Consider the following 12,109-nt stretch of genomic DNA (forward strand, 5'->3'; position numbering starts at 1 on the left):
ATCCCTTGTTTACCAATACTGTCTGAAGCCAGTGTCTCCGCATCGTCCATCACTCCCTATCTGTCTTGCCCTCTCCCTCTTCTTTCTCTTTTTCAACTCTTTTCTCATCCATCCTCCCCCTTGTTCCTCTCTTTTTATTCGTCTCTACCAACCATCTACCACCTTCCTTATTCCTTTTCTCTCTTTGACCCCCCCCCCTCCCCCTCACACCCACACCCACAATCTGTCCAAGCTATCTGCTATCTATTCCCTTCCTAACAATATCCTGTCCACTCTGTCTCTCATTCTCTTCCTCCTCCCATCTTATTCCAAGAGGCAACCTTTATTTTTGGCCTGTTGTGTGTATCTGTCATGTCCGTGCGTCCGCCATTAGCTGATCCTCTGGAGACAGTAGTCGTTCTCCGTGTCTAAAGAGCTGTTATGGCCAGATGAGGGGTACAGGTCACGACGGAGCAGCCTGTTGACGACGGTAACCAGGACTTTCTTGTACTGCTGACGTAGGAGAGAGTAGGCGAAGGGGTCGGACGCAGCCTTGCTGTATGTCAGGCACTTACTGATGATTCCCCAGTGGCGGTTTATGTCCACGAAGGGTAGAAGCTCGGCCAACCTGAAGGGGCGGCAGCAAGAACATAACTAACTAAACAAAGTATATTATAGTCAAAAGTACCATTCAAATGTTGTTATTTCTTCTGTTTTTCAAATTTGAATGTGGGATTATTAATTAAGATGGAACAAAATATATTAGGGACTGTACCAAAATAATCAGGGGAGGAGAGGGGGTAAAAAAAAAATAGGGAGAGTTGAGAGTTTCCTTCTTTTTGCTTAAAACCAGGTCCTAAATGGAGGAGAAGGTCTTCTAAAATGTTTGAACTTAGTTAAAATAATCTGTAAAATAGTGAACAATGTCAATCACTGCTTTCCAAAGCTCAAGGTGACGTCCTCAACTGTCTTCCCTTGTCCTGACCAACAGTCCATAACCCAGTGATACACAGTTTACTTTCATAGAAGAATAACTAGAGAATATTCACCTTTGAGAAGCTAGAATAAGAAACTTTAGGCATTTCTTTCCTAAAAAATACTTTAAAAACTATTAATTGATTATCAAAATAGTTGCTTATTAATTTTCTGCTGACTGAATGATTAATCGACTAATCATTGCAGCATACACACCATTTTAGATTCATCTAAAGTTGCACCAGTTCAACATGGTTATATTATATTAATATGGTCCTGCAGTTAAGTCAAGTCAAGTCTATTCTGGGGAGGCATTTGTCTTTTAAAAAAATGAATCATAAGGTTCAACCCCCTTCCCCACCTAAAGAAGTTCCCTACAGTCCCTCATGTTCTCCTAATTAAAGGCAGTGTTATGAAAATAGAAAGGATGTGTCAGGTTTAAGCATATTACAATTTCCACTGCACCTAAATGATGTGCTTAAGGGGCCCATTTAAAAGCAGAAAAGATATAGCACATGAACCTGAATTATCATAATTAGCTGTTTGGGTTTCAACAGTCACTCAGGCTACTTCCAGTGGGTAGGTTTGGTCAGGAGGTTACTCCAATTACTACGACACTTTTCCTTGTTAATGTGCTCTCCCTCTTCCCTCCCATATGTTTCACGCACCACAAATGTCAAACTGATGGATCATCAGCACCACACCTGGCTGACAACTGTTTTGCGGGCCTCTGTAGCAAATTTCTCTTTTTTCTGTGGCAGCAACCGCAACCTGTCTATTGTCCTCAACTGTATTATGTTTATTTCAGTGGAAGCACCATGCAGAGCCACCTGTTTTTGGGGCAATGCAGGTGGCTAATGAGGCATCTCATGGTTCTCAGAAATGAAAAAGAATTCATATCAGCAGGTGAAAATGAGTAGTGTTGTGTTAACTGAGGACAAACTGTTATGTGATTGTGCACTTTCGGTGTTGATATTTCACTAATCGTGTCCCATTCTGTGACAGATCTGTCTTTTATGAGTCTTTACACTACACAAAACAAACCCAAATGAGTTATTTACCCTTTATATTCACACTAAACACAATTATTCACCAAGTAATTGCTCAAGCTTATCACTGTAACAGGGCTTGTTCTTTCAAGAGTTGCACAAGACTTTTGCAATAGATTAAATAACTGATGGGTTACTCTGAACTTGACTTACCTTGTAATTACATAAGGAGCAAAGCAGATGATGAACGAGCCGATGAAGATGCTTATCTTCTTTGTGGCTCTCTGCTTTCTCCTCTTTTGCTCGGCTAAACATCTCTGTTTCACGCTGAAAACAGCAAATTACTTTTAGTCTCTTGCCACATTTGTGACAAGACTGTGGATCATTAAGTATAACAGCCTACATATAAATGAGAAAACGTGCTTATTAATTAGGGAAAGTATGAGGTGAACTACCTTGGATGAATATCGACCAACAGGAAAAGAGTCTGCATGGTGATAATGTCAATCCTCTTGCAGTGAAACCTGGCGACTTTCAACACCTTCAAGTAGGTGAAACACAGGATGAGCAGGGACAGGATGAAGCTAGTGGCGTGAAAAACGACGGTGAAGATTGAAAACTTAATCCTGTCACTGCCTCCTTTACTCGGCTGCAAGGTGCAGGACGCATACACGTCGCTGTAGTCAAGCCAAGAGAAGAGCAGCGCAGTTAGGGAGAAGGTGAAGGAATGGAGCCAGGAGTAGCAAACCATGATCAGCGCGTCCTTGTAGCGCATTTTAGTGGAGTAACTGAGCGGGAAGACCACCGCTATCCACCGGTCTATGCTGAGAGCTGCCATACTCAACATGGTGTTTGCAGTCAGAAAAGTCTCCAGAAAGCTCACCGTGTGGCAAATGCAATCTCCAAAAGGCTGCTGGTTCCTGATAATCCCCACCAAGGTAGCCGGCATGTTCAGAACAGTGATGAGTATGTTGCAGAAAGACAAGTTCATGGTGAAAACACCAGGCACCTGCCTGCGTATCTCGGTGCTGTGGATGAAACATAGCAGCACTAATAAGTTTGACAACAGCGAGACGACTGCGACCACGACGATGAACAAAGCGAAAATAATTTCAGCAAAGTCCATTTCTCACTCCAGAAAGTCCGCTCTCGGGTTACCTGCGCATGTTGTTGATAATAAACACCTGAAATCAACCATGGTCACCCGTCGCTCATGACTCCAGCCGCTCCCAAAATTAATTTCAATTAAATCCTCCTGTGTCCGCGCGCCGCCGTCCTCTCCAACTTTCCCCGAGCGCTGTCCAGCGTGCTGAATCGAGTAGACGCCGCCACCATCTCTCTCCTCAAACTTGCCGATTATTTCCCATTAACATCCGTTAAGTGCGAGGGAGCAGCTTTGAAAAGGGAAGCAGGGTGTGTGTATGTATGTGTGTGTGTGTCTGTGTGTGTAGCACGTCTTTCAGCAGCTAAGACTATCTAAACAGCCCACTCATGAAGATCTGGTAGGGGACTGAACAGGACCAGAGTAGAAAGCTGCATGCCTATTAAAATGACAGTTTTTACATATCACGTGAATAAACAGCCATCACGGCAGGAAACATGAGAACAACTTGTCCTAGTCACAAAAACATCCCACTTCAACAATCAACTGCTTCCTACATATGTTGAGATACTCGTATCTCCGTTGTTCAATTTCCTTGCGCAAACTTGTGCGCAAATACAAATCAATCATTCCGCATTAAGTTATTCATGCGCGTGCTTCTCGTGTCGTCAGCATTGATCACGCCTTTGCTCAAAATCAATGTGGATCTAGAGACAGACAAAGGGCGCAGAGAAATCCAAGGATGTGCTTCTAGATAATTGGAGACGCTTCTGCCGTGACCAAAAGGCACCAGGTGCACGCGGCGCAGAGGCACGGGGGCAAATAGATCATTTTCCTGAGATGAATTATTTATATTCCCGTGGCTACTGTAGATTCATCGTGTACTATCATGATGTATGTCTTGAATGCAAAGCAGGACTGTCACTTTGACCTAAAATCAGTGATGTGTTTTTGTAATTGAGAAGATGTAGCCTATTACAGACAGCAGACATACTAGTGAAGAAAGATATTTCCAGTTTTTCCACACTGGGGAGAACACTGACCAGTTCTGCTCTGCCAACCAAATCCACTTTTGTGTGTGTGTGTGTGTGTGTGTGTGTGTGTGTGTGTGTAATTCAATGGTTAATAATTTGTTGGTAGTGAGTAGTGTGTCCCAGTCCCCTGCATGAGACATGGAGTACAAGAAAAAGTTTTAAAAGGTGCAAATAGAAAGAAAAGGCTCTTCATTTTCATGAATCAACTTTGGTAAATGTTGCTGAATTTTTGTGGTCAATACACTCATGCTGGTAAGTAAGAGTTAAACAAAATCAAGATATATTAGCCAATTTAATTCATTTTTATATAATCACATAACAATCAGTATGTATCCAGTATACACTCCAATAAGCTAAAATGGGCCAATATACCAGTCTGGCTAGTCTAGCAGGAATAGATGTAGCTGCATTTATCTTGCTGCTGCTGCTGGTTTGGGAAATATGAAGTCCAATAGTTGAAGTCAGTATTTTAGAGTAGAGAGACCAGCACTGTGTAGTCATCTATTAATAACACAGATAGCAGGCATATTTTAGTTGCTTTTTTCAGAGTTGGTTGCAGAGCTCCTTTTTATTTTCAACCAACACAAGAGCCACCCCATTATTAGAGATTCAGCATTTTTTAAGAAGGCAGCCTTTTTTTCATGTATTTAGTATTAAGTATAATTTACACATGCTTTGTTTTGGGTTGCTGAGTTGTAAACAATCCCTTTAGCCATTGTATATCATTTGTATTTGGTAAAAATGCGGTTGTAAATGTTATGTTGGTTATTCATTAGTAAATACTCATGAGTCTGTAGCTTCCTAATAAGCCATCATCTTTTCAGTTTTTAATGTAAATCTATCTAATCCATTAAAAAAAAGGATTATAGACCAGATATTGTGCAAACCTTTCCCCAAGGAAACTGGTCTAATGATCCATTGGAGCCTCACTAACTTGGCAATCCCTAAGTAGTTTATCTTAATGGTTTATAATTGATGTTTAAAGCATTAGTAAATTATTTATGAACCATTAACTATAAAGACATTATCATTTGTAAATGTGGTACCAAACATCAAACAAAGGAATTCTGCACAACATGTCAACCCAAAACTTGATCTTATGATTTGCTTCAAACCCAAGCATAAGTAAATGAATTATTAACCATATTCAAAGTCACTAGTCCCTACTTATAAAACCTTTATTCACAATGTCTTATTTATAAGTAGCACCCATACAGTAAAACTCATTTGCTTTGTTGGAAGCTGTTGTTGTAGAGAACTACTGTCTCTGAAAATGAATGTTCCCCTAATGGTCATAAAAAGCAGGAATTTATTAGCAATGCTGTTTAGTTTTTAATTATGTCTCCATTAAAATACTGAGCATTAAAAGGATACCATTTACAAATTAGAGTCACACATTGTAACCAGCTCCAGAAGTGCACTTCAGCAATGTTAACTCGTCACTGAGTCATGGCCAGCGCTGGAGAAGCTTGTGTAGACAGTGACTCACTGGGGTCAGACACAGCCTGCAGGGATTTTGTATATCTTTTTTCGTTTTCATTCGCCTCATACTCCCACTTGTTATGTGGCTTGTTTTGGGCTTGTGCCTGAATCCACCCCCCCACACCACACCACACCCACCCCTCCCTCCCACCACCAATTAGTGGTGTATTTATTTAAGAGTGATACTGTACCGGAGAATTCACTTCATCCAGAGTCTGCTTTGCTCGTAGCAATTATAGCTGAGTGTTTAAAGTGATTAGGTGAGTCATCATTAAATACAGTTTAGGGAAACCCTGAAGCAAACTTTCTGTGAAAAGCACCACCATCAGAGCAGCTGATCAAAGTCTTTCTCATATACTGTATTTCGGCAGTAATGAAGCTATACTACAGAACTGAGGATTTGGATTATCGTGTGTTCAGGTGTGTGTTTGTGAGCAGAAAGTCAGAAAGTCAGTGAGACAAAGCAGCAGTGGATGATGTCAGTCCCCCTACAAACAAGTGATCAAATGCCTGGGAGAAAGCTACAGCTGGGCTCCTGGGGGAAAAGTGCAAAGCTATTTATAGGCCTGATGGGGTGTCACCTCCAATATAACTCTCAGCACCGCTGTATTACCTAACCAGGTATCAGAGCGAAGCAGAGGACGCAGCTTTCGCACCGCAAATGAGATTGCTTTTACAGGATTCTTTTATGTGAAATGAGTAAATCAGCACTCACAGTTTTTAGGTATCTTCAGAAAATGCTTTAGGGACCCATACGAGTTGAACAAATCTATTCATACTCTGCAAGATATCCATTCATTATTGATCGCAGATGTTTGAGTCACAACGACTGGCAAGCTGAATTTTTATGTCTCATTGGTATTTTCACATTTAGTCATCCAGCCACGAACTACTGAAGTTTATAAGGCAGCAAAACAGGCATGATGATGGTCTCCTCTAGCTTTGAGTTGATGCAAAACACACCAAGTTGCAATTGATTATGAGGCAGTTTAAAGCACAGAGGTGAGGGATATCCTTTAGAGATAAATGTGCTGAACATGCACACTAAAGATATGACTTAAAGAGGGCCCACAATTCAACATTCAGACTAACACTCCAAGATACAGATATATAAACATTTTTCCAATTATATAAAAGAGAGAAAATCAGCAAATCCTATAATGGCACTTGATATATACAACAATTAATCCACTAGTTATTTCAGCACCAATGAACTAAATGAACAGCAGCTCTTGGTCAACTTCTCATTTATTAGATATGAATTTATCAGCAAATATATTGAGAATTGATTCATGTTTTAAGTCATTTGTGGAGCAAAAATGGCAAAAGCAGCAATTTAAAGATGTTTTGTATCCAAGGAAACATTTTTTTCTGACATTTTTTGCAGATGGTTAAGTGCTGAAATTATTGCTCAAAATAACTCAGACACCTCAGTTTATGATGTCTGGTACATGTGTGTTATTTTCAAACCTAAACTGAAGTATAAGGAGTGTTCAGTGTTCAAATATAGCAACAAAGTGGATGTCGTGCAGCTGTATAGGAGAGCAAGACCAAATATTTGTGGGCACCTCACAACCTACATGTCACAAAGACTACTCTGAACGCTTTCAACTTTCCATTCAAACCAGTAATCTTACATAACAGCATCTGACCTTCACACAAACCCACAATCTGATCACCTTTAGGCAGCAGAAGAAGTGCCATAGATGTTCAGAAAAAAGTGTGATCTCAGCATGGTAATAAATCCCTCTGTGGCCCTACAAGGTACCTGGAAAGTCACTTGGAGCTTGTACTAGTGCTGCGCCTTTTTAGATTGACTGCCTTTTACAGTTTCCCAAGAGCACAGAGTACAGCCTGAGGCCAGGAAAGAAGAGAGAGGGGAGGATCTCAGGTCATGCATTAGGTAACCCAGCAGTTGGTATGTCTTGTCTCATAGTCACAGCACCAGATACAATCGTGGGTAACATGATGCTATTGGACAGCTTTGTGGAATAAAGAGACTCAAGCAGTGCACAGATATTCAGTCTTCTTTACTGCGAGCTCTTCAATAGATTAAACTGTTGGCTTTACATGTTTTATCACATTGTGTGTTGTATTACTGGCAAACCATGATCCAAAACATCCTATACATTTAGAGATTTAGCCACCTTTGACTTATTCCTTGGCTATCATGCAAAGTTATGTTATTATTGGGTGATCTTTTTCTTTCTTTCTTTTTTGGACGATAATGCAGCTAATATTACCATTAAAAAACAGTGATGCAAAAGTACCTGTTTTTAGTAGAAGGTGGACCCCAGTTACTGACTATCTGGCTTAGGACTCTTATACACTTATACTCTATTCATTTACTATTATTATTATTTTTTAATTATCTAAAATATACCTTTTTTGGAGTACAGAACTAGATAAGATATGTGCCATACCCTTTACAGTGCTATCTCTGTGTGGCAGATGAGACCCAATCTCAAGATGTTTTCTTTTTTTTTGTATTCCTTAGTGATATTAATTGCCTGTTAATGTGCATTTAAGGCAATAAAGTTAAAAAAAACAAAAAAAACAATGATGCACTAAACAAAGTGGTACTATATATTTTTGGCATGTTTCATTTGGAATCAAAGGGCTTACGGAGCAATAGAGGAGGGTGGGAAAGTGTTGGTTTTGGCCTTTTTAAGGGAGTTCCTGACAATAAGAAATATATGAAAAAACAGTAGCTTTATACTTGGTTGTTGCAGTTTCCCACAAGTAGTCTACTTGAGTTCAACCACTAACATTTTCCACAGTTGTTTCTGCTTCCAATTACATTACAGTGTGAGGACAAAATATCTCACTAGATTTGATTAGAAGCATGTTTCACTTCTCTGCAAGGTCATTTTCATGCCATATTGTAATTAATTTAGCCAACAGTTAAAATAAAGTATGAAATCAATCTAAAAACCATTGTGTTGATTTGGAAAATTGTGGTAATTTTAGATATATTACATTTGTAGTAAATGAAACTGCAGCAAAATATACAACACCCCCCCCCCCCCCCCCCCCATTTGTCCCCAATTCAGCACAATCTTTTTTAATGCTCAGTTGCCTCCATGGTGTGCATTTAATAAATAGCTTAGTCAGTCTGAAGGTTTGCAGTGAGCATGAGATCAATACACTGTGGTTATTTGACCTTTGATCTCTTCATATTCACACTCAGTGTAGATGGCTTCAAAACTGTTACATATTGTTCCTTGACTCTAGAAGGGTAGACTAAATATTAGGCCTATTAACAACTCTCAGTATACAATTCAACATATTATATTGGGAATTCATTATTGTAGTAACTAAATATGTAAATATGGCATGATGTAATTAGTGGTTTCATTTTTTAGGCACTAACTGTACGTAGCTGATGTGAAGAGGCACTTATTTGAAATTGAGTTCAGGTGTAAGGATGGAGATTTGAACAGGGTTAGATACAAGGTCAGGAGTCATTAACCTTTAAAGGCTGCTGTTCTCAGACTCTTACTCCAATGATCCATCATGTAACAATCAATACTTGATCTTAAGGTTAGCTATATCTTGGGAAACAGCCTCCAATCCATCTAATAAACAAGCCACCACAATTTTCGAACTCAGCATCATATTACAAGATAACTTCTTAAAAACAGACTTTTCCTGAGGCTTTACTGCAGCTTCCCAAGCGGCTGGAAAGTAGCCAGCGAAGATAAAAAAGACGTGAGCCTGTCGTGAATGACAGCTCAGGATTTTGTTTACAGGGTTAGTAGTGGTGTGACAGATGGGCCTCCTCCACACTTCTCACTGTATGACAACATACCTCCAGCGCCACACAGACACTAAACTGAACTCAAACATCTGCTGTGCATGTGTTTGTTTTTGAAGGTGTGACCTGTGGTGACTACTGATAGCATCTACACTGTGTGGGTTACATGTATATATTTATGAAACAAACATACTATATCCGTAGTACTATACAGTCATATTGTATATTAATACATGGCTGGTTTTACACAGTTTCCTGTGTTCATAAATGTTACACATATTCTCATATTTGATGATATAAAAGAAAAACGTTTGATTCACATCTCCTTCTTCAGTTTAATGCAACAAAAGTGATTCATATGTCAAATTGTGTATGTCTATAAAGTATTGTAATTTTTTTTTAGCAATCCCATAGAAATAGAAATCCATTGTATTTCCATCAGAGACACTATATACAGTGCAAACACATTTGAAAACTGTTTATGAGCTCATTATGATAATGTTTACAGTTAATGAGTTATTATGACTTGTATAATATATTAACTATAGAAGCCTGTACAGTCCCATTATACTTATAACATACTCTTAATTCCATTCAAATGTCTAAAGGCTCATTATTGCACACTGATCATCTGCACATAAACTCATTGTGCTGGCACACTGTATGTAGCTTATAAGTGAAATGCCATAATGCATTAAGGCCATATGCAGAAATGCTTTAAAGCCCCCATTTACTGCCACTGCAATAACTCAGCAAATACATTAAGGTCAATTAGTTTTCATATTATTATAATGCATACAGCAATCAAACTGGCTGATTTTGATTCAATCACAGTGTTACTCTGTTCAAGCTCAAACTCAAGTGCCCATAAATATACTGTACCTCTTGTGGAACAAAAATAAAACTTGCAACAAAAGCCTTTTTAGCACCTGTGCTTCATTGTATTTTCCCAGAAATCTGATATGATATGTTATTGAAAATGGAGGCTCAGTGCTGCTGGTTGGCAAACAAAATGAGCATGAAATAGCTTTTCATGAGTACAATGCAGCTGCCACAGGTAAAGCAAGAAGACTTGTGATGAGTCATGTTCCCATAGCAACGCCCCAGCCAGGGAAGTTATCGCACCATCTCTGGCAGCGCACGCACTGCATGTGGATGTAAATATCATTTACATGAGTGTTTTTATTGTCCTCTGAGGAGATTATGAAGCCTCTGTTATCTGCTGCTTTTTAAAGAATTACATATCAAAAAAAGATTATATTCTTTTTATGGTATCCAAGCAACTGCAGGAATATTTGACAGCAATTAGAGGCTTAAATGCTGGTCAGCACATGGGTGCACTGTCTTGCAGCTTGCAGTGAAATTCCTCATGGTCTTTCCTCATCTCTCTCATAATCGAATGGTCTCTCCCACCCATGGGTAGCCCCCGTTTTTTATCAACCAAATAGAATGGTTTGATCCGCCACAGGTGTCCAAAGCTCTGTCAAACCCTTTGCTTTGTTCACAATGAGCCCTCTTTTATCTGGAGACCTAAAGGGGTGGACGTAGAGATAGCAGGGGTGAGGAAGAAGCATAAATAGATTGCTTTGACCCAATGAGGACAGACCACATAAAGCCACATTTGAAAGGACTCCTTTAGTGTTTTATTAATGACCCAGTAGGCTATACCCTGCCCTGTTTATTGATTTCTTCATCAATCCTGTCATACAGTCAAAGGCTTTCTGTATGAAGCTTTGAAAATAAGAAGAGACTTCCTGGATGGGGAACAATATTTACAACTGTGCAGGAGTTCAGCATTGTTTCAAACTGCTGACTACAGTATTTGCATTGGCTTAAAAGAGCATTCCTTCGATTTGGACCAAAGATTTGCAGATGCCTTGTTATTACAGATAGTTCATGACCATGGACTCAGTGTCTAGTGGCAAACATAGCAGGAAAACTGTCTTTCCTGGCAGCGGACAGAGCAGCACAAGAGCAGACTGTAACCTGAGTCTGAGTGGAACAGATTGACAGTGAGCCACTAAGCACATTGAGCAGACACACTGCATTCATTATCATTAGGCGACAGGAGCGCTTTGAAGCCAGCCGGGGCTCCAGTGGGCAGACAGAGCCGGCCAGTAGGCACGTGATGGAGCATTATAGCTTCTGCAGCAAACTATGAAAAGAGCCTCATAAAATGTGCAGGCACACTGATGAAGAAAACACTGCTTAACAAGGCTTTTACTGGGAGGGCGTAATGAACAGCTAAGCCTGCTGAAATCATGTGGAGAGATCACAAAAGCTTTCTGAAATGTTTGTGCCACTGAAGTAAGTAAGCGAATCAACTGTGTTTCTAAGTTGGAGTGCAAGTTGCAGTAGCTGCCAAGAATATTATTCAAGTAAAAGAGTTGGCACAGTAAGAAAATAGCAAAACGTTTAAATAATTTCAGCCAAAAATGTGTTACAGTTTTTAGATTTAAAGATGAAAAAATGAAAAAACATTGATTTTTGGCAACAACAGTGTGAGAAAACAACTTTAATAACTCAGACATAAGTTGTTCATTTGTTATCACTGTCATGATTTCAGTTTCATACTGTGATGTCTTGATGGCAGCAATGTTATCACCACAAAAACAGAGCAAACTCCATCCACTAATGAAGACCATGAGATGAATTTCAGAGTACACAAGAAAAAAATGTAATATTTGGCTTAGTTTGTAAAATGAGAAGGCCTTAAGTTAAAATGACCATTAGTTTAAATGTTTTTGTAAAGCTACTTTTGGATCATGTTAAACTTACGTTCATTTAGTGG

The 12,109-nt window shown here is 39.4% G+C and overlaps 1 protein-coding gene across 1 annotated transcript; it reads right to left on the reverse strand.

Annotated features, from left to right (window-relative positions):
• Positions 1–369: 369 nt before the first annotated feature.
• LOC128383990 (G-protein coupled receptor 26-like) lies at positions 370–3,069 on the reverse strand. Its single transcript, XM_053343569.1, has 3 exons — positions 2,399–3,069; positions 2,157–2,270; positions 370–607 (listed from the first exon to the last, which is right to left on the reverse strand). The coding sequence occupies exons 1-3, from the start codon at positions 3,067–3,069 to the stop codon at positions 370–372; spliced, it is 1,023 nt and encodes a 340-aa protein (XP_053199544.1).
• Between the last annotated feature and the right edge of the window lie 9,040 nt (positions 3,070–12,109).

Source organism: Scomber japonicus, chromosome 22 (genome assembly GCF_027409825.1).
Source record: "Scomber japonicus isolate fScoJap1 chromosome 22, fScoJap1.pri, whole genome shotgun sequence".
Lineage (NCBI taxonomy): Eukaryota > Metazoa > Chordata > Actinopteri > Scombriformes > Scombridae > Scomber > Scomber japonicus.

Bases quoted from the DNA above. Each gene is read 5' to 3' on its own strand.
- LOC128383990 (XM_053343569.1), bottom strand. From the start codon at position 3,069: ATGGACTTTGCTGAAATTATTTTCGCTTTGTTCATCGTCGTGGTCGCA. The intron at 2,271-2,398 runs GTAGTTCACCTC...TGCTGTTTTCAG, and splicing joins TTGGTCGATATTCATCCAAG to CGTGAAACAGAGATGTTTAG. The intron at 608-2,156 runs GTAAGTCAAGTT...CCGCCCCTTCAG, and splicing joins GCTCCTTATGTAATTACAAG to GTTGGCCGAGCTTCTACCCT.